This window comes from Lissotriton helveticus, chromosome 1_1, assembly GCF_964261635.1.
Source record: "Lissotriton helveticus chromosome 1_1, aLisHel1.1, whole genome shotgun sequence".
NCBI lineage: Eukaryota > Metazoa > Chordata > Amphibia > Caudata > Salamandridae > Lissotriton > Lissotriton helveticus.
The window spans coordinates 454293649-454316452 of record NC_136057.1 but is presented as its reverse complement, the minus strand read 5'-3'; the positions used below and the strand labels follow the sequence as shown (position 1 = coordinate 454316452).

The 22804-nt window shown below is 43.8% G+C and overlaps 1 protein-coding gene across 3 annotated transcripts in view; it reads left to right on the top strand.

Moving 5' to 3' along the window:
* PRR5 (proline rich 5) overlaps positions 1-22804 on the top strand; it is a 621995-nt gene that overhangs the window by 582425 nt on the left and 16766 nt on the right. For all 3 annotated transcript variants that reach the window (XM_078673851.1, XM_078673850.1, XM_078673849.1), the window contains one exon: positions 11414-11552. In XM_078673851.1, coding sequence (XP_078529977.1) covers positions 11414-11552 — 139 coding nt within the window. The remainder of the gene's footprint in view (positions 1-11413; positions 11553-22804) is intronic.

Below are 22804 nucleotides of genomic sequence, written 5' to 3'. Positions count from 1 at the left end.
TGTGCTCAGTCTCAAGCCTATGAAACAGCTAGATTGATTGAAAATTAAAGGGACAGTCACCAAATAGAGCAGGCCTCCTTGGTTTTACACCGTCCTGAGGCCTGATTAAGTCACTTGCTTCGAAGAGTAGAGTTACTATCTGGTTCAAACTAGTGTTAGAAGTGGGCGGGATCGGAAGGGCACGGCGTGCCCCTACTTAAAAAAATTATGTTAGTCCGTTCCCCTACTTCTTGGTTTTGAAAAAACGTACCGGGACTCGAGGAATAGCCCTACTTTAAAATGACAACTTTATTTTTCTGCCTGAGTGGTGGAACGTGCACATCTAGGAAGGCCTCTGCAGTGCGCCTGACTTCCTCCCCTTCCTCTCTGTGTCTAGGTGCCTGGAGAGTGACACTGAAAGGGCCATCAGTCTTAAGATAGCGCGAAAACGGCTATCTCTGATGGCCCTGCGGCTGCCGTGAGCCCGTGATTCACACCTCATTTTGTGAGGACTCTGCCTGCCCCCACGGTGACCAATACAATGGTCACATCAGGATACTTTGATGTCACGCAGACTGACGGACGCCACCTGGGACAGAAAACAAGCATTGGAATTTCCAATAGGTCTCGCCTTTGGGACCTTTTACGTGGCAAAATATCCACCTGCCAAGCATCTTTATGTGTACACCTATCTGCATAAGCGGAGCCGTGCTCGGCTGTAAAGGTTGAATTTTCCGTTTGAGATTTAGTCTTTAGGAAGGCAGTATCCTATTCCCTTAGTAAGAGTAAACAGAATGGTGGCACCCATGCTAACAGAATGTTAAAGACAAGAACGGATTGATAACATGATGCTGCTACCCGTATGTTACGCACAACGCAGCAAGGCGCTTTTCAATTAGTGGGAAGGAGGAGCTCTAATAGTACGGTTTTATAGAATGTTTTATAGAAAGGGACGGTTCAAGCCTTTCACCTTGTGGGCTTGCTAACTTCAGCCTGTTTTGGTTTTAGCACAAGTAATGTTTCCATTCTTCATGATATTGTCACACTTTGAGGAACCTCTGTAAAACAATGCGCAGGGGTTTATCTGTTAGGGCGACAGTCACAGAGGGCTGCGCCATTCAGCCGGCGCGGTGATGAGCAGGATTAAGCGGCCTCTTCTTCTGCAAGCAACAATGCAAGGAGGGATTAATGAGATGGCAGGAGAGGGGTGTAAAAATTGAAGAAAAAAAGCAACCAGAAGAGGAGACGTGAGACAAGCAACAGACACACTCAGGAGGAAGTAACATGGAAAGAGTCGAGGGCGGGGCTGTAGGGGTTAGCAAATATATGTTAGAGAGCAAGAAAGCACATCTACTCCCAAATTGTTGAACGAAAAATAAAAATAAATTGGTTCCTGATGTCTTCTACGGAAGTAAACAAGCCATCGAATCAAAAGGATGGTAAAGACGCTATGCACCAGGAGAGGGCAAACACAAGAAGAGGACAGTCTGCAGGAGTTCGCAGCTACAGACAGCGAATAGAGAGAGATCTGTAGAAGAGCGCTGCGATGGATAGTAACAGATGCACAAAATTCAACCCACGCTTCCAACCCACACTGTCTTCGTGCCTAGGTCAGTGGCGTTCCCCACGACGACGTTCTGCTGTTGTTGCCTGATCTGAAGAATGACTTTCAGATCAGATGCATCATGTAACCTATGCAATTACGCATCTACAACTAAAGCATGGGTAGCATAAAATAAATATGAGGTGTAAACATAAAAGCATATTTAATTGTTTTTACCTGCCTAAAATTAAACCCTTTCTGGAAACAGAATTACTTTTTAAATACTTATGAAAAGAATGTACTCCTAACCCCGAAAAATAGTGAGTAAAATATTCCTTCTTCAAGCCTTATCTGAAAAATTAATCACAATATCACAATACTGTTTTATTAGGAATCCATGGTCCTCAAGCCATGCGTCCTCTTTTTCCCAAAAATGCTTTTCAAATTTGACATGAGCCAAGAGATCAGCATTCCTACCCTCTGTGGCCCACATGCTACCTGTACACTTAGCAGGAGAGCACTGGTAGCTTTCTTGTATGCACAAAATAATCTTTTCACATGCTTTGTGTCACACAAGGAAGGGTGTGGTTGCTTGCCGGCTAGTTTCCTGCTTAAGTACATGCTGTTCCATCCACTCAGGCCGCCCCATGCAGCTCAACAACCATGAATATCTGTGGCATATGGGTGTCTCAGGGCCTCTTCACCACACTGTGCAGCCAGGCCCCTGAATTTTCTTATGACAATAAATTCAATAAGCCCACGTTTTGGAGAGCATCTTGTACCTTTGTTAAAAGAAAACAAAATGAGGGTTGATTGCTTCTCAGAAACTTGCAATCCTCTTCTCATGAATCTACTCTCTTACATGGGAGTGGGGTTGGTCTTAACAGCTCCACTTACCCATTCATGCACTATTTAATTACAAGGGCCTCCCTTTTAGAAGGACCACGCTTCATCTTCGTAGCTGCAGTCTAGTGACGTCACTTGCCTGGCTGTCCCTATAAGTCATGCCTGGGAGTAAAAGGGTGCTTTGGCTCGAACTGTTATTTCATATGGGCAACTCCTGCACCACTGAGTACATAGTAACACAAATCTCACATACAAAAGGGTTGAAAGTGAGCTGTCCGTCTTTCTCGCCTTAAACAAGCTCTCAGTCTCGAGATCTTTATCTCTCTACACCTATAATATAAAATTTCTGTTTAGGGCCCTTATTCTGAGTGTGGAGAAAAATTCAGAGTTGAGTGATAATTATCGAACTGCGCTATTTTTTTCGCGACAGATCCTGGCAGGTCAAACTGCCAGAATGTATGAAGATAAAATGTGACGTAAAAAGGCAAAATATAAATTTTTCAGCGTGACAAATAACAAATCCACTGGTTATGCCTCATTTTACCCTACAAAACACAGAATCGGAAGAATTTACTACACCCAGTAAACACCTCGCCTTGTGGAATCAGTATTTACTGTGCTTGCTAAACACCGCCTCCTTTTCTGAAGCCCAAACGGTCACAGTAAGAAAGGGTGAGCAGACATACCTCCACTTCTCTGTCAGTACTCACTGTGTACAGGTAATGCCTGACGTTGGTAGCCTCTGCCTTGCCCGAAGTGGCCCAGGCTACGAGCAGCGCCAGGAGAACAGTGTGTGCTTCCATGCTCTATCTGTGCTTTGTGCAGCTCTCGGATCTTTACTTATGGGTAGCCTCAAACAAAAGTCCAGGATGTGGTGGGCGAGAGGGTGAAAGCCACCGGCGTAGGAGAACAGCACATGGTCAACTACCTGACATACCCAAAAGGGGGAAAACATGCATGGGGTGCACGCGGCGTGGGCGAGAAGGTGCAGGCACCCTACAACATCTGTTGTGTGATAATTCATCCCACTGCATGCAGCCACAATCACAACATTACCAAAACAAGCGCGCGTAGATCTGTTTCTAATGGGCTGGGTAACATGAGATATACTTGGCCCACTTAGCTGATGAACATAGATGTTTTGTTAATAGGTGCGGCTTACTCCTCAACACCCCGCTCAGTCAAAGGAGGCCGCATCAAAAAACCTGGCTTGCAGGGTGGTTTGAAAGAGAGTTGGAGCTTTTCATGTATATTTTGGGCCGTGCTCTGGGACCTCGGTGGCAAAGCTTTAAGTGATTTGATGGGTGTGCTGAAACGTGAACTTAAAGGTAGGTGGGATGGTATTTGGAAAAACTGGAGATTGCAAATAGAGATTTAAGCCTACACGCACATCAAATGTATATTTCTGCTGCTTTCATAGAACTGCAAAGATAAGTTATTTTTGACTTAGCAATTACATTCAAACTGAGATGCTAAACGAGAAGCATCATTTTTGCTTTCAGTGTTTTCCCTCTCGGCTAGATTTTGTTCTTGCCTTTCGCTCCAAATCACCCCTTTTAAATGCTAACAAGCGGTGCAGTTCATGCCCGGCATTTCCATTCACTGTGCCACAAATGTGTTCAGTATATGTGAATATCGAGCTCTCTAAAAATACTAAAAATTGGTATGTTTTGCTATTTCTAGCCAACTCCGCCCACTAATCCAATCGTCTTATTACCGCCCCCTGAGTCTTTGCCCACAGTTCCCCTACTTTTTTTCCCCCACTTCGACCACTGGTTCAAACTGGTACTGAAGGAGTTAAAAAAAAAAATCTCGCATTCCCTGCAGAATACAACAGTTTCAAAGGGCGGTTTTTTAAAAGCCCAAATGATAACAGCAAACAGGGACCAGATTCATAAAAGTTTTTATGCATATTTTGTAAATCCAAAGTGAGACTGAAGCCTTCACTCTTTGTAATTCCAAACAAAATCTTTTCTGTATTTCACTTAGATTTTTATATTTGTTATTTTATTTGATTCTTCGTTTGTCTATAGAAATATTGTTGTTTCTTTGCTTCAGAATGGATATGTTTACAAAACAATGTGTTCATAACTTAATCACATTTGGAGAGGAGGAGGAGCATCTATCAATGCAAGTTATTTTTGTAGTTGACCGAAGGACAAGCAGCCCTGCTTCTAGGTAATAACATTAGCCTCTTTTACACAAGCTGAAAAATTAGTTGGATAGTCTAGAACGGAGTTCTCCATAGTCGGTCCTGGAGGGCCAGATCCATGGCAGATTTGTAAGATAACTACATTTATCTAACTAGGAATATGCAAAAAATTGGCATGGATCCGGCCTCCAGGATCGACTTTGGAGAACCCTGGTCTAGAACACCAGTACAAAAAAAAAAGACCTGCATGACAACCTGACTACTAAGGATGGAGAATAACTCTCCTCTCAACCTCAGCTCAGTTGTCAAAGAGGCTTGCTAAAAGGGCAAACGTGGCTCTTTAAGAGACACAACACTATGCAGATGAAGCACAAAGACTTGCTGGCTTCTAGAGTCTCATTCTGTAAGGCTGTGGCACATTTTTTGCTTTATTAGTCCGAAATGGACAATGTTTTGAACTGTTACCTCTGTTTTACATTATCATAGTTATGGCCAAGGACTTTTAATTAAATAGTCTGGGCCCTCAAAGTAAGACCTCTGTAGGCTTTGACTGCCCCAACTAAGGTGCTAACTCTCCGGGTTAGGTAGCCTCCTTTTATACCATTTAGTCAATTTGTTATCCCTGCACTCCTAACACCCATCAGAGTTATCTGTCTTTACCCCACTGCAGCGAGAGTGGATCATGGCACATTTAATACAAAAGTAAGCTGTGTGGAAAATCCCCCTGGTACATTGTTTCCCAAACTAGGGGTCCCAAACCACTGGTGGGTCGCAAGCTGAGTTTTGGTGGGGCTTAAAAATTCAAGCAATATATAAAGATGCCTTTATACCCTACATTTAACGTGTCACATTTTCTGCTCTTCAAAAGACAGAGGTCAGATGTCAGGCTGAATCTTATGACAAATTGCTGCTTATTTTTTTAACTTGGGGATTGGTGTTTACAAGCTCCTCTCACTTAGTAGTGGTAGAAAGAAGAGTAGAGTGAATTATGTGATAATCTTGCTGGGGTACTGAGAGGCTGTAGGATGTTATTTTTTGTAACACACTGCTGTAAGAAATTTGGTTGCTGGTTGGGGGGTGAAATCCTACTCAAGCAGCAATCAAAATCATTGTCACAATGAAGTCATAAGCAAACCCAAAATTAACCTTTGCTCGACCCTTGGGTACCTTGGCACAGAGCAGTCATACTCAGAGGCAATGTGTAAAGTATTTGTGAAACACTTAAAACAGTAACACTCTGAAAACGCGCCACAAAAGGATCCCAAACTAGATTTAGGAATACAACAAGGCCAAAATAACAAAAATCCAATCCGTAGAAGCGTAAATATGCAGATTTAGATATTTTAATGTGACTGTTGCCTAAATGCACAAAGCGACAACTGTGGATATCTGGCCGCGCCTACCCTGGACAAAGTCACAGGTACAGGGTGACCGCGATGGATCGGGGGCCGGCTATAATGGACCCAATTAGACCCACTGAACAAAGTACATTGGATACTGATTGAGTAGCATTGTGATGTCCAGCGCTCAGGATGCGGCTTGCAGCCAAGAAGATGCATTGGTTCCGAAGAGCTGTGAGGTCCTGTGTCATTGAGGATCCCGTCGACGAAGGTTTGTATCACACAGTTGAGGCGACACTTTGGTTCTGAGGAGCTGTGATGTGAAAACCTGCGCCATCTTTGAGGCTTCCATTGATGAGAGATTTGTGATGCGAGGGCCTGCGTAGGGCAGCGCCGCAAGTCTTCTTGCTGTGCTGCCGTATGCCAATGTGAAAGGGCAGGAATGCACCTTATTTATGAAATATGGTACATTCCTGTCCTTTCTCCTCTGTGTTGGCGCACAAATTGCTACTTAGTGCCAACATAGGCATGATTGTTTTTGTGCAGGAAGGGGCACATTCCTGCACAAAAATAATTAATAGAGGGGTTTTCTCTTTCTATGTGTGCTGCAGAATGCAGCACACATGGAAAGTGAAAATAATGAGGATAAATAAAAACATTTCTCCCTGGTGTGCCTGCTCTGTGGAAGCGTAAGGTTTTAGCGCTCCCCCAGGTTTACATGATTTTGTAAATCTGGGCCAGCGACAAAATCCATGGGCGTTGCGTGGAAACACTCACTGCAATGCCCATGGAACCCCTACTTGACACAGAGAAAGGCAACGCAGCGTCTTGCACTGCTTTGTCTTACTCCATATCTATGAGGCCATGCAAAGCTAAGCGGGGTGACTTTGCGTGGCCACATAAATATAACTGAGATGCCTGCGCTCCTGGAGCTTATAAAAAAGTGACGCCCCAGCAGCCCAAGCACCCAAATATTTTGTTCGTTTTTTAGAACTTTCATATATAGGTAGCTACATATAAAATAAAGGATAGATTAAATGCATTTTAAAACGATGTTACTCAGTGGGAAATGCACTGTAGTACATTATGAAACCTCTATTAGTTAAAGCACTGCAGAGGTCTGTGTCTGTAACCCGAGAGCCACAGATTTACATTTGGTTGGTGCAGTGGACAATAGTGATTTGTGTTATTGTTTTATGCTACGAGGTCACAGACTGTGACAGAGAGCACTGTCAATGCGAAAGTAATTATTATTTTATAATATTTTAGGATAAAATGGAGCTTCCAAAATGTAGATTTTAGTAATACCAGTACACAAGTTATGCATTTTTTTTTTTGCATAACTGTCCCTTCGACCCTACTCAGGGGTACTAAGCGCTGTGTAAATACAGTTACAATTAAAAGCACAACTTCACAGCCCAGGTATTAACTCTTCCTACTACCACTGAAAAAAAACAAATCTTTGTAATCACAATGGTTGGAGTGATTACCACTCCCAAGCACCCTTTACATTTGCAGATTAATTCATAGCTGCATTTGCATTTCATTCAGCCAAGCAGGCACTGTGGTGTGAAGGATTGTTTTACCTGTCTACCCGGCCTCTTTTTTTCACAGCACAGGAGACTCCATTAACTGCAGCAATTAACTTCAGCAGAAGCATTTTACCGATCATAATGAAGCGTCCCGGACGGTTGTTTTTTTTTCAAAAGGAAAAGCACATTTTGGATTCCAGGCAGAAGTGAGGCCTGGAAATGTGCGACCCACCTTTCCATGACTCCAGGGCCCCCCTGGGGGTCGCGTCCCACAGATTAAAGACCTCTATTCTTGAGGTTTCCCTTTGAAGTCTCTAGACATCTTGCCTTCCCTGTTCTTGCTCCAGATTAGCTACAGGGGTTATGTGCCCTTTGTGTGGAGGCAGGGCACAACATATTACAGGCTAAGTAGGGATTTGCCCAGCTCTGTCCTCCCATCCTGCCATTGATTGCCCATCCAGGCACACCTAGCCCTCAATTGTGTGTGGCTGTGTACAAGGAAAGCGCAGAGCCCAAAAGTCAGCTACACACAGTCATGTGGCCAGGATACAGGCTGCAGGCACTAAATGGCTAAGGCAGGGAAATGCCAACTTTTTAAAGGTAAAAAGTACAATAGATGGACAGAATGTTGAACAATGTCAAACATTCACCCCAGTACAGATATCTGGGCCTAAGTCTGTTGTTTTTTTGCTCCCTATGCCATTCCAGTTTGAACCCAGCCATATGCAAATCGGTCTTGACCCTACTCCCAATGGGAACAGTCCAGAACGAACTGCCAGACCAGGTCCTCCCTGGACTGGAATCCAGCATCTTAGGACCAGTTTCGGGGGTTTCAACCCTCATCAACCAGGCTAGCTTGACTTCAGTGTTGTGGAGAGCACGGTACCCATGTCGGGGCATACCCGTCCTACTCGGGGTGACAAATGCAAAAAGTATAATTGATGGACAGAATTTTGAACAATGTCAAACATTCACCCCAGTACAGAATTCTGGGCCTAAATCCATTGCTTTTGTTCTCCCTATGTCATTCCAGTTTGAAGCCAGCAATATGCAAATTAGTTTTGACCCTGCTCCCAATAGGAACAGTCCAGTCCGAAGTGCCAGGACAGGTCCTCCCTGGATTGGAATCAAGCATCCTAGGACTGGTTTCGGGTTTCACCCTCCATCAGCCAGACTAGGTTGACTCCAGTTGCGTGGACAGCACAGGACCCACGTTTGGGCAAACCCGTCCCACTCTGGGTGACAAATGCAGGAATTAAAATTGATGGACAGAATGTTGAACAATGTCAAACATTCACCCCAGTACACAGTTCTGGGCTTAAATCCATCATTTTTGTACCACTAGTTTCAAGCTAGCCTGGCTGAGATGGGGTGTTACCCTGAAACCGGTCCCAGGATGCTTGTTTCCCGTCCAGGAAAGACCTGGCTTGGCAGTTCGGGCTGGACTGTTCCCATGAGGCACAGGCTCAAGACCGATTTGCATATAGCTGGATCTGAACTTGGGTGGCAAAGTGAGCTAAAGAACAATGATGGATTCAACCCAGATCTGCGACTGAGGGTGAGTGTCTGAAAAGTTTCAGCGTGCCGCCTATCATCTCCTTGTGTTAACTTTTTTAAGGTGCCATGTTCAAAATTGTAATTTAAGATCAGATTTTAACACAAGAGAGGATTTTTTATTACAATTACAAAGACTCCAAAAATGAACTGGTTACCTGCTCCCATTTGGAAATTATCACTTGTTTGGTGTAATAAGGTAACTATAATATTATTGTATGGGAGAGGTAGGCCTTGCAATAGTGAAAAATGAATTTGAGTTTTTCACTACCAGGACAAGTAAAACTTAAAATTACATATCCTACTTTTTAAATACACTGTACTCTGCCCTCTGGACTGTCCACAGACTATCCAAGGGGTTACTTATATGTATTAAAAAGGAAGGTTTGGGCCTGGCAGAAGGTTTATTTTGCCAGTTCGTAATGGCAGTTTCAAAGTGCCCACGCAGGCCGGAGGCATGTTTAAAGGCCTACTTGAGTGGCTGGCACAATCAGTGCTGCATGCCCACGAGTAGCATTAATTTTCAGGCCTTGGGTTCAGGTAGGGCCGCTTTACTAGAGACTTATAAGTAAATTAAATATGCCAATGGTACCATGTTTTTAAGCGTGTACAGCAATGGTAAAGTGCACGGAGTCCTAAAGCCAGCACAAACGAGATCAGAAAAAATGAAGGAGGAAAGCAAAAAGTTTGGGGTAAGACCACCCTAAGGCTGATGGGTCTACCAACTACAAAATGTAAATACCTGTAAATAATCTGTACACAATCAGCAGTTAGAAAAGCAAAAATAAAGTCCATTTTAACAATTCTGAAGAGTGACTGAAGAAAAGATTTTAATAGGATCAAAGCAAATGAAGACACTTTACTTGCTTATGCGTAATGATAATTATTCACTGAAACCGATTTCCAAACACTATCATTTGTGTGCAAATCAGGTGAAACTGTCTGTACAAATTTAGTAGCCATTTCAATAAACAATGTGCTGTCTGTAAACAAGTGTGTTGCCACTCATTACTTTAGTTACATTAAAAATTGCCTGTCTCATGGCAATTAAAGCTCGGTGGGTCACTAAAGTTTATCATTCTAAAAAGTGGGTAACGGTTGTAAAAACTTTGGGAAGGACTGTGCTAGTAAATTTCCTGGGATTCCTCCCTGGCAGACCGAGGCTGACTATGCCTGTAGCAGCAGAGATACCCGGTGTAACTTCAGGAAACTTTTAAACAGTAAAAGGCATGTGGTAGGCGATTTGTGCATTATCGCAGATAAGCTGGAACTTGTCATGCGTACCCGTGGAGTGGTCTCCACAAATATGTTGCAGCTCTAACTAACACGAAGGCTGCTTGTATAATAATAGAAGGGTATTCATAATGTGAGTTACTTTTAAAAGCTCAAATTATGACTGCTCTTCTCTTATCTTACGTGACGAGGAGACCGTCAGAAAAGATTTTTTAATATGCTGAATGCCTCTATCATGGTCTTCCAGTGTAGAAATGTGAACGTTCGGAAGTCTTTCATAAAATATTGATGGGTGACTTTCGCCTTTGTTCGATGACGTGTCCTGTCTACCCTTTTCCTCTGAGGTCCGTGCCTGTCCTGTCCTGTGATGTCTTTAAACCGCCTCAAAGGTTGCAATATTCTCGCCACGTGTACACACAACTCTCATGACAGTTTCTTCATGGAGGACAGCCTCCACCATCTTCCTCTGTAGGTTAGGAAGTTGCGAGTGCTTCTGTGGCTTGGCACTGCTCTACAGGCACGACTTCCAGCGTGCCCACCATAATGCTGTCGGCTGCTTATGTGAGTAGACAAAAGACCGCTCAGTAACCAGTTGGATCTGTTCTATTATATAGCAATATTGCGATTTCAGCACTCGCCTCTCAAACATAACGATTTGCAGGACATGCCTTCGGTAAACTGAACTCCATCATTTTGCTAACGCTAATGTATTACAGTGCATAGAAATTGCATCAGTTCTGTGTGAAGCTCAGTACTGAAAACAAGTAATCGTATTTGCTTATAGAAGAAATATGTGACCGTGCACACATTAGTGTCACTTCTTTCTGACTGTTTTTATTCCCAGCCTACTTTGTGTGTGTCAACACCTCTTTGTGATGCTCTACACAATGTAATTTCCGCCTCTCTATGTGATGCTCTACACAATGTCATTTCTGCTTCTCTTTGTGATCCTCTACACAATGTCGTTTCTACTTCTCTTTGTGATCCTCTACACAATGTCGTTTCTACTTCTCTTTGTGATCCTCTACAGAATGTCGTTTCTGCCTCTCTTTGTGATCCTCTACACAATGCCATTCCTGCCTCTCTTTGTGATCCTCTACACAATGTCATTTCTGCTTCTCTTTGTGATCCTCTACAGAATGTCGTTTCTGCCTCTCTTTGTGATCCTCTACACAATGTCATTCCTGCCTCTTTGTGATGCATACACAATGTTATTTCTGTCTTTTGTTTTCAGGGGGTGCATGAGTCGAAAGGTGTTACTGAAGAGTACATGAAGCTCGAGATGCTAATACAGAGGGTTGTGTCACCCTACCTTGGCACATATGGATTATATTCGAATGAAGGACCCTTCTCGCACTCTTCCTGCATTATGGGTAAATATGCTGAAAAGGTGTGCATGTGAGGCAGTCTTGACTTGAAGAAAAACAGTTTTGCCAATTTGATTGGCCTGCCTAGGATTCCTGCAAGAACAAGTCAGCGCGCCATGATTAAACTGAGGTCACAGCACAATATATTTTTGTGTTTGCACTCACTGTGGAGATAGTTTGATTGTGGTAGTGGGTGGCCCCTGCTTTCACACAAAATGTAGACGTTTTCTCCAAGGTCAAGCCACTCATATGACTTCAATGAGAGGTGAATAATATCCAGTGCATCAGTGGAGAATGCTCCTGTCTCAACAAAATCCCAATGATGACCGGGGTGAGCCTCTGACAGTAATAGTAAAACCCCCAAAAATTATGGGCAGGCATCCAGTGTGGCATGGCCTCCTGCCAACACCAAATGCACAGAGATAGGATCTTATCTTGTGGTAAGTGGACCTTTCACTTTTAGATGGTCTTTTGAATTCTGAAGAAGGTGGAAGTAATAAGAGTTCAATATAGTAGTGTGGGAGCTTGGTTTACTGGTTGAGGGGGATGAAACCCTACTCAAACAGCAACCACAATTCTTGTCAGGGTGAAAAAAGAGCAAACCCCAAATCAACATGTGCTGAACCCTCTGGTAGCTTGACTCAAAGCAGCCATGTTCAATGTAGAGGCAATGTGTAAAGTCTTTATGCAGCATGTCAAACATTAATAAAGCAAACGCTAACACAAAGAAAATGCCACACCAATTTAGAAAACTAGAGTAAAATGTCATAAATAATTTGACACCAAAATGACAAAAATCCAATTAGTACAACCACATTTATGCAATTTTAAAGATTTAGGTAAAAATTGTGCTTACAAGCACAAATTGCCAACTGTGGTTATCTGGCCCTGCTGGACAGGGACAGTCACAAGTTCAGCCCTACCATGATGTAATGCGGGCCGGATATAATGACCAAGTTAGGCCTGCTGAGTATTTTACCTTATTAATGCACGGTTAGGTGGCGTTGCTTTGCAAAATTTTGCATCGTCTGGCGCTGGTTCTTAGAAGCTGCGATGCAAGGTGTAGTATAGAGTTGCGTTGGGCTGTAGCGTTTCCAAAGAGGAGCTGCAAGGGCTGTGATGCGAGGTCTTGAGTTGACTTGCATTACGCTCGTCTGTTCCGATGAGGCTGGATGGCAAGACTTTGCTGGGCTTTGTGTCGCTCTTAGTCTGTTCCATTGAAGCTAGCAGCTGTGCAGCTAGGCTTTGTGTTGCTTCATGTGCGAACTGGTGGAGACAATAGCTGGACTAGGAGAGTGCATTCAGGCCCACTTTACTAGGTTTCAGGACTGGAGGGGCACCACTTGAGGGGGATTAGGACTCACAGCAGGCAGAGTCCAGGTGGATGGTTCACAGTGGTTGGAGCCTTTTCTGTGCCTTAGCCTCTGATCAGGAGGCCAGCCGACTAGCCCTTGGAGTCACTCTGGTGGTGCTGGCTCCAAGGTTTAGGTCTAGTTCTTCTCACTCAGGCAGCAGAGTAGCATGGCATTCCTTATTGCAGCAGAGCAGCTCATTAGTCCTTCTGAGTCTTTCGTAGGCCCAGAAGTGTACTGGAGAGTTGGATCTGAGGGTCCATTACTTCTATCTGGAGCCTACTTTGAAGTGAGAGAACCTTCTAGAGCCTGCCCTCCTACAGAGGTGTCTGGAGTTTCCTGCCTCCCTTCCCTAGCCCCAGATTGTGTGAGGACACAAAAGACTAGTCTGCAACCCTTTGTGAGTGTGCTGAGGCAGAGTCTTTGTGATGTGCAAGTGTGGTGGGTGACAGCTCTGCCCCACTAGAAAGTCAGAGATAGCCCATCCTGACAACAACTATTTCTCCTTTTGTCTCAGTTTGTTGAAGTAATACCCAAAGACCAACCACCAGCTACACCTCGTTATGTGACCCAGGATACAGGCTGCAGGCACCAAATGGTTGGGAAAGGAAAATGCCAACTTTCTAAAAGTTGCATTTTCAGAATTATGACTTAAAATCCAACTTTACCATTAAGGAGGGGTTTAAATTGCATACAATTCTTTAGAGGACTCAACATTCCTACCTGCTCCCAATTGGAAGCTATCACGTATTAAATGCAATAAGGCAATCCAATGATATCTTATGGGTGGGGTAGGCCTTGCAATAATAAAAAACATATTTAGGAGTTTTTTACTACCAGGACATGTAAAACTTAAAAGTACGTGTCCAAGTTTGTGAATCACTGCACCCTGCCCTGTGGGCGGTTCAGGTCGTACCCTAGGAGTGATTTATATGTATTAAAAAGGAAGTGTTAGGATTGGCAAAATATTTATTTTTCCAGGAGGAAATGGCAGTTTTAGAATGCACACACAGGCTGCTATGGCAGGCCAGAGATATGTTTATAAGGCTACTGAAGTGGTTGGCACAATAAGTGCTGCAGAACCACTAGTAGTATTTAATTTGCAGGTCCTGGGGACACTTAGAACCACTTTACTAGGGTGTTACAGTAAATTAAATGTGCCAATTAGGTGTAAGCCTATTTTAGTATGTTTAAAGGAGAATGCACTAGCAATTTAGCACTGGTTAGCAGTGGTAAAATGTGAATAGTCCTACACCCAGCAAAAATGAAGTCAGCAAAACAGGAGGATTGAAAGTAAAAAGTTGAGGAAAACTACGTCAAGAATGTCAGGTCTAACAAGCAGCATCTGGCGGCTGGTTACTGAACTTCGGGAAAGTGGTTATTGCACCTCTTCTTGTATAAGTGTTCATATACCAGTAAAACAGGATGTTCCCTTGAATATGGATAGATGAAGTGAGCCAAAGGGTCAAGAGAAAATAATTACAAATTACAAATTAAGTCAAGAATTCTTACAATTTATTGAAAGTACAAAAAAAAATTTTTTAAACGATGAGTGGACCAGAAGGATCCCACTCCACACAACTAAAACAATAAAAAAAAATGTAACATTCAATATTGGCCAGCAAGATTGAAACACAAAAGACAGAAAGGGCTGTAAGACATAGAATAATGCAATACTGATTGTATATTCGGACCCGTTTGTAAACACCTAAGCTATGTACACCATAATTTTGTCTATCAGCAAAAGATGTCGGGATCATGAATTATACTTGGTGTAGCGTCGACGCGTTTCGGTGGTATTCCAAAGTTCTATCCACCTTTATCAAGACAATGTTTGATTTCTGTCAGGGTTCAGGGGTCAATATAATTGCCCTGGGGGTCCGTGTTAGAAGGATATTTTCAGATTCTATGTTGTTCGGTATTTGTGTGCAAATTGTTAAAACTGCAAAACAAGTTGAAGCTGCCTATCAAATGCTCCTGATAATATAAGTTCTTGCGCATGGAGTATGGGCTATCCAGAATTATTACGCTCCATGTTGTTTAGCTTCTTTTCTTTCTAATATTAAAACCCAGAGGCGCCGAAGTCTTGTCCTAGCAGTGTCAGCGTTAGTTTCGCTATTTATCTGCAAAGGACTGCTCGCTTCTCTGTTTATATGTAGCCTTAAGGTAGCAGAACAAGAGGCATAAACTTCATGTTCTCGTGTTTAGTGATTCTTTTCCTGGTGTATCGCGTAGGACTGCCTGCTTCTCTGGTTCCACAAGCAATGTTCATGTACCACAAAAAGCACCATAACTGATTATGTACTGAGGAAAACTGTTAGGAATAGCTGGAGGACTAAACTAACGGGTTGCTGCAAAGTAGATGGCAAGTGTCAGACTCCTTTCAGAAGGCCACAAGGCAAGCAAGAGTTACTCGGTCCAACCAGGGGGATTGTGACTGCGCCAATCCATAGGTATTTTGATCTTTTACTCATGATATCCCGCAGCCTGACATACCAGGGGTCCTGAGTAACTGAGTCGAGTACTTCCCCTTTCAACACTTGAATTTCTGTGGTAGCGTGGGTTGAGCAGTGTAAGGCTCTTCAAAGGGAAGGTAGGTGTGAAGCATACACAGGCTTAACACTTAAAGTACAGACAGTAACGGCAATAAGATGATTGTCCAACCAAATACTTCCTTTTATGAATATAAAAGAGCATTTTAATGGGATTGCACATAGCATAAATTTAACACACTAAATAATGCCCACAGCCTCTTAAGCTCAGTGGCTTAGCGTCATACCTATCAGAATCCCCAAGTCCTTCAGTCCCTTGTATGAGGTTAGTTATTCCCCATTCTACACTGAGGAGGACTCCCAGATGCGACCAACAGTTGTCCCCTTGCAACAAAGCCTATGTCTTGCCTTAAGAGTCATGGATCCCAGCGTTTTAGCTACTAAGCTGTTGCAAATTCCCAGCAGACCAGATGCCTGGAACAATCATACCTGACTGGATTGCTTCTGGCAATCACTGGAGGACAGGGTGCTCCCTGTTGAGCTCCGATCTCCTTACCCTGAGGGCCGAGACCTCTTGCGTTCTTTCCCTGATGACAGGTCAGTCAAATCGAACAACCCTTGTTGGTGCTGAATGTCTTTGCCCAACTCCTGTGGCAATTAGTCAGTGTTCCTTCTGGCGTCCTTGGCATGGCAAACCAGGGCAATGGCCCACACTCGCAGCGGTTCCACCCACTCTCCACTGGTAACACATGGTCTCCAACATCAGAACACAAATGGTAGATGTGACACACGGGCTGATACTCCAGCAGTCACCTATGATGAGGAGGCATGTGGAAATATTATGGATATCTAATAACTTTGAGCAAAAAAGAATGTTGGGCACCCTCAGCCATGGGCATAAACATTCACGCTAGGTGAGAGAGAGCAACTGTTCAAGGAGAAGACGGCTAAGACAGATAGCCTTTCTGCAGCCAGCCAGACTCAGATGCTGGAATCACCTTCATGTCATCAGGGGTGCATGGGACCATCCACACCTAGTGGGTTGGGTTGGCCAGTACCTGTTTGGTGCTCCGTCCTCAGTAGAGGGTCTCTTCCAAGGGGCGCCAGATAGAGTAGGAGGAGGGTAAACTGCTCCTCCAGTTCAACATTGCAGACAGACTCTGCGCCTCTGTGGCGGTCTTCACGGTGAGGAATGGGCAGGGACTTCAGCAAGGTCAATACACTAGCTGGCAGCCTCCCTTTTCTGGGTGCCGGTGCAGGACGGACTGGGTCTGACACTTGTATCGCTGGAAGGTTGTCTGCTTTCCTCACCTTTACTGTGGCATTAAATCAACCAATCAGGGGAATTGTAAGTGCACTAATCACCCGTGAGGGTCTCAAGGGGGGGGGGGGAAACAGCAGCTCTGTTTAGTTGAAGAGCCATTGAACATTTGATGCAGCCCCGTAGTATTGAGATAACATGCAAGAGTCCAGTATCTCCGGTTTATTGACACACCTGTCAACCTGAATACAAATCTCACTGTGAGGAGGGGATGGGGACTTGGAGTGGGCGGAGACTCGCGGGGAAAAGTATCTATGAGGCGACAATAATGAGATAATCCCGGTGAGCCCAATGGGTGTTGCGCGCCTGGCTGAGGCTCATTTATTATATTAATGCAAAGGCGTTTGATGTTGTGCACTTGCAGTGGAGACTGAGACCCAGGCGCTGTGCGTCCATTGGGGCGTTGGGGCGTAGCCCCACTAAGCCACATGGACGCACGCACGCTAAGCAGCCAAAATGCAATTGTATTTGCCAATGCTCCTTACCTTGACCTTCCGTCCTCGACTCCTTCCTCACCTCACGCGTCACGCTGCTGAAGCCTGTGGGTGGTGCGACACCGGCTGGGCTGCGGCATCTTGTTTGAGTGGCACAGGGCTATAACCAGCCCGAGCATGCGCAGAGCACAGGTTTCCACCTTTACAAGGGACCCAAGGGTGCTGCTTCATGCCGCCAGGCAGCCCTCGGGTCTAAATGGGCGATCAGGGCGAATACTAACTGTGCCCCCCCAGGCGCAGTGCAGCCACGTCACCGGCGCACACAGTCACGCTAGACCTTGTGCTGGTGTGTGTAGTGAGTTCAGTGACTGTCTGCTGAGTCTGACTGCTGGCTGGCTTTGTCACGTCGTCACTGTGACCACCTCAACTTTTCTATCTTGCAATAAACTTCACACTTGAAGTTATTCTATTTATGTTGTCCTTCATTGCAACACTCGCGCAGAATAATTGCCGGCTCGCACCTCTTATGATAAAACTCGTGTCAGCGCGAAACGGAACATTAGGAGGAGGCCTGGAAAACTGACTATGAGGCCTGCGAGACGAGTGCCAGGGCCCCTTCTGGAAACGGGAAGAAAGGAAGGGAAGAGAAGGAGAGGAGAGCTGGGGAGGGGACAGGATGGGAGGGAGGGAGGAGAAGGAGAGAAGAGAGAGGAGAGTAGAGAGAGGAGAATTGAGGGGAGGGGAGGAGAGGAGGGTAGTGGGAAGGGTAGAGAAGGGGAGGAGAGTACATGAAGGAAGTGGAGCTAAGGAGAGGAGGGGCGGGCTGGGCTGGGGAGGGTGACCGGCAGAGGAGGAGAGGAGAAGAGGGGTAGGGGATGGGAGAGGAGAGGAGAGGAAAGGAGGAAGGCAGATAGAAGGTAGGATGGAAAGGCCAAGTACAGAAAGAAGGGCAGGTTGAGCAGAGAATGAAGGGGAGCGATGGGGAAATTAAGGCACCCACTTCTACAGTCTTTAAATATTACCATTCTACATACTGTGGTAATTACTGTGCAGTAATACCTGTGTACCTGTCATTACAGATTTATGGCCAATCACTGTGTGACTTCAGTGAAGCCATGCAGTAGCGATTGGCCATGGCTGTGTGTGTAGTGACGTCCCAGGCGCAGCACAGCCCACGTCACCGGCGCACACAGTCATACTAGACCTAGTGCTGGTGCGTGTAGGGAGTTAGTGACTGTCTGCTGACTGCTGGCAATTGCTTTATTAACCTTCCTGCTTTCTCAAATTTGCTTGAAAGTGCACCATTTTTCTTCTCTTTTTTCAAAATTTTCTCTTATGGTGTTTCGGGCTCACGGCGCAGTATGCCAATCATTTTATGCCCTACCACTTTCAAATGTCACCAGCCGCCCCTGCTGAGACCATCAGGGCCACCAAAAAAACGGCCCATCGCCCGCTTTGGTAATCCGAGGCTGGTTCTAGGTGGATGGCACGGGAAGAGGGAGCCCTCTGGTGGCTGGAACAGCAGCGCCACAACGCTGGGTAGAGTCTGTGGTTGCAGGTGGGGCAGTTTCATGTCCTCGTCCCTATTGTAAGATCCCGTGTGGCGTAGGCCTCCATGCTCTGCGCCCAGCTCTCCCTTCCTAACTGGTTCGCCTGGCTGATCACGCATGTGAGGGATGGGTGCGAGCATATGTGAGTATCAGCCCTCCAGGAGAAGGGGCCGTCCTGGGACTTGTGTCCTCGTGGACAATAGTTGACAATCCCACCCTTTTCCCAGGCAAAACACTGGTCAGCAGCCCATCCTTAATTTTAAATTTAAACATTTTGATACAACTCTGTGCTCACAATAACAAAGAGTTTGAGTACTCTGCCAAATATTTTTTCAGACCACACGCACCGTTCTAAAGGACTGCGTAAAACATCATGCAAACTGTGAAAAAGGATCGACGTTTTCTTAAAAATTGCCGAATGCAGATATAGTTTCCAAAAGGCTAGACTACCATCTAGTGGTGATTCTTAATGATTGCAATTGTAAGCAATTTGTAGAAACGAATTGTTTGTTGAACGCAAGAAATCTGATCGAATGTTACGAGGTCTGATAAAATGATTCCTCATAGAAGTAATGTTGAATAAATAAGATTATTTCAAATTTAAATTATGTATAGATATATTTTCAAGTATTTAAAGTTATATTCATTTACATTTTTGAATAGATTGATATTTAAATGTTTGTTTAAAATAATTAAATACAACTTTTAATCTTTTCCTAAACGTTTTAAGTTTCTATTAAATAAAAATACGTTAATAACATTTACTAAATAAATATATAAATGAAAGTGAGGATGCAGTTCTTAAAACAAATATTTTATATAATAATTTTAAAATCTATTTTATTTCATTATTTACTAAACCATTTACTTTGAGTTATTGTGCTGTAAAATGTAGCATTTAAATGAAGCTCCAGGGTAATAGTAATTATTGTAAGTTTATTTACATTTTTATATTACATTAAAATATTATAACATGTTTTAAAAATCTTATACGTTATTATTTTTCTCTAAACTGTACCATATAGAGATCTACGCCCTAATGTTAGAGGCCTCTGCCTACGAGTGAAACGTTAGTAGAACAAGTAGTGATGGGGTGGAGCCATTCAAGTCTGTACCTAGTAGCATATTTACACTACGAAATGGTGAATAGCAAAAAAAGTTAACACTAGATGGGGTAGTAAGTTTGCACACGAATAAATCTGTAAGTATCCATTTTCCTTTGTGAATGGCTCCGTGTTTATCCACATGGGCAGTGCTTTAAATGGGCCGGTACTGAGTACCGGCACTTCCGATTTTTTTTGCCCACAGTACCGGCACTTCTCTCCAGCCTTGGGAGAGTACCGGTACCGTGATCCATAGTGGGCGCAGGTTTCGTTTCTCCTCTAGGGCAGATTTCGCTCTGCTTCCGACGAGCATCATTACCAGCTTCAGGTAAATGATGTTCTTTCCTGTGGTCCTTGTCACTGGGCGGCAGCATCATGGTTCGTTTGTGTTCACTGTTTTCAGCATCTGTTTTGTGTGCAGTCGGGTGATAGATTAGAAATGTTGTGGAGTTCACCACGACTTGTTGGACTTGATAATTAGTAATTAGAGTGTGAGTTTTTAGTTGTAGGAGGTTTGTTTACATTTTAATGCAATATATGTGCGTGTTTTGACATGCAGCTGGTACAGAAGTGATTAGGTACGATCATATATTGCTCTTTGCCCCGCCCCTAGCCCCGCCCACTTGCCACGCCTCTATTCTAATGAGTACCTGCACTTATTTTTTCCCATTTAAAGCACTGCACATGGGGGAACTGTGTGTGCACGCTGGCTGTGATCATTGGCGTTATTGATATTTCATACTTTGTACCTGCAAAATCCGCTGTAGGTATTAAAACAAAGTGCTAATAATTAGTAGCTAGTAGGCATATGTTTAAATTAGAGTTCTAAGACCTTTGGGCCTTTTTGGTTATGTTTCAAGCAGGCAGATCAGTAACAAAATGTCTCTTTTGTTTCACTTAATTCTTCATTGTTCTCTCTTCTGGATTCTTAAAGATTTCAGAGGTCCTGTGCACATACATAGTTTGGGGCCCCATTTTGACCTTTTAGATGTAATTAGTATTAGAAATTACATATCATAACCCCACGGTCATCCACACATTGCCTGGCCAAGTTCTCTCTAGGAACCCTATAATTCTGTATAACTGCTGAACAGCCACTTTCCCATGTCATTCTCTTTCACATCACCTTTGACCCAAACACACGACTGATTCCAGCAAGCCCTTCATTGTGGAAATCACAGACTTCATTAGCACCTCACATATATGTACTAATCCGACAATACCTTACTATTTGACTTCAGACTTCGAGGCAAGTCCTCGAGCTAAACTTTGACAAAAGCACTATTCAGCATTGTAACACTATGAAAATCAAACAAACCTCTGAACCAACTCGTACTAAAGCGAATATTGTCAGTCTGGACGCCCGCATTGTGCAGTCTAGATGACACTCAATTAGCAACATTCTCTTGACATCAACAGCTCAGAACGATCTATGAAACCTAGCAAATGATGGTACTGCTCTTGTACTTTTCAGTCAGATCCCGAAAACAGATACAACACTGAAACCCCCGCTAAATGAGTGATCTGTAAAACAAAAACTCTGACTCAGACAGCAAATGAGAAAAAAATTACTTCTAAATCTGAGGCTGAAATATCTCTGTCCTCACTACAAAATATCATCTTCCCAGCCAAAACCACTTATAACAAGGCAAACAATATCCTGAGTATTGACTCCGTTTCATGTCATACCCCTGATACTGCAGCCAGTCTGCAATTTCATTGGCACCAATCAGTTATGATTTCTAGCTTAACTGGAGTTGCACAAAGCAAACTGTTGCCATCTCTCCCATCCCTCCATGTAGTATACTGAAGTGGGCATCCTTAAAACTGCCTCCTCATCCAGGCTATACTAACAACCTTCCAACTGCTAATCTACCGCATATGCAATCAACTCCTCCACCGTCGCTACTCCCCTTTCCAGAGGAGCACTCACACCCCTCAGTGTGCTCAGTGCATCCCTTGCACTTGGCTACATTAGTAATGCAAATAAAACTGTCATGATCTCCCAGTTAATGAAAATAGCAAACCTCAACCCTGATGTTTTGGTCACCTACCAACCCATCACAAGCCAACCCTTCCTCAGAACTATAATTAAGAAAGCAATCTCTACCCAAAATAGAGATCAAGTTAACATAAATTCAACTCCATCTATCCACGAACCTCTGGGAAAACATTTGGAATATTTCCTGCAACCTATTTATAGTGTCCTGCCGTCCTAGGCACTCGCCATTAAGTACGCCACACACGGAGAGTAGTTTTACATGTCTTTATTTTGCTGTGCTTAAGTTTGAATACAACATTCTAAGCCTGCCTTCAACTCATCCCACCAACACTAACATCACAGTCCTACGGTACACAGTGGGAGCAAAGAGTTTCAGCGTTCTTTCTTTACAAGACACTACATTTCCTGAACTGTTAAATACAAAGTCACAACTTTTAAAAAGCATTCTCCGAGGCCATTGGCCTGGGGCCAAAGAGGAGTGCTTTTTTGATGCCTTATATTGGTCTGATTTAGAAAGTCTTTATACATTCTCATCTATTGAGAGGTGGACCATTGTCAGACTTTAATAAAGGAGGTACACCCCATGTCACAAAGGAGCCATTTAGTTTTTGAGTGACCTTTTCATGTGTAGTGGATGAAATGTCTTACACCAATGGGAAACACAAATATTCATCAACACTGACTAGAAGATGATGTTCATTCTCAAGAGGACCAAAGAAATCCGTAGCAATTCTCTCTTAAGCATGCAGTGGCAAGTCTGGCATGTTCAAAGTGTGCTGAATGTCTTGAGATGAAAGACCGTTTCATATGTGACAAGTCTTTACTTCTTTTTTTACCCTTTTGTTGAGATAAGGAAACCAGACTCGGTCAGAGTGAGCTCTCTTGGTAGCAGCTATTCCCCGATGTCCTTCATGGATGACATTGATTAGTTGTTGTAGAATCTCATGAATAACAATCTGTGTACCTTGCAGAATGAGGACTTCTTATGTCAACTGAAAGTTCAT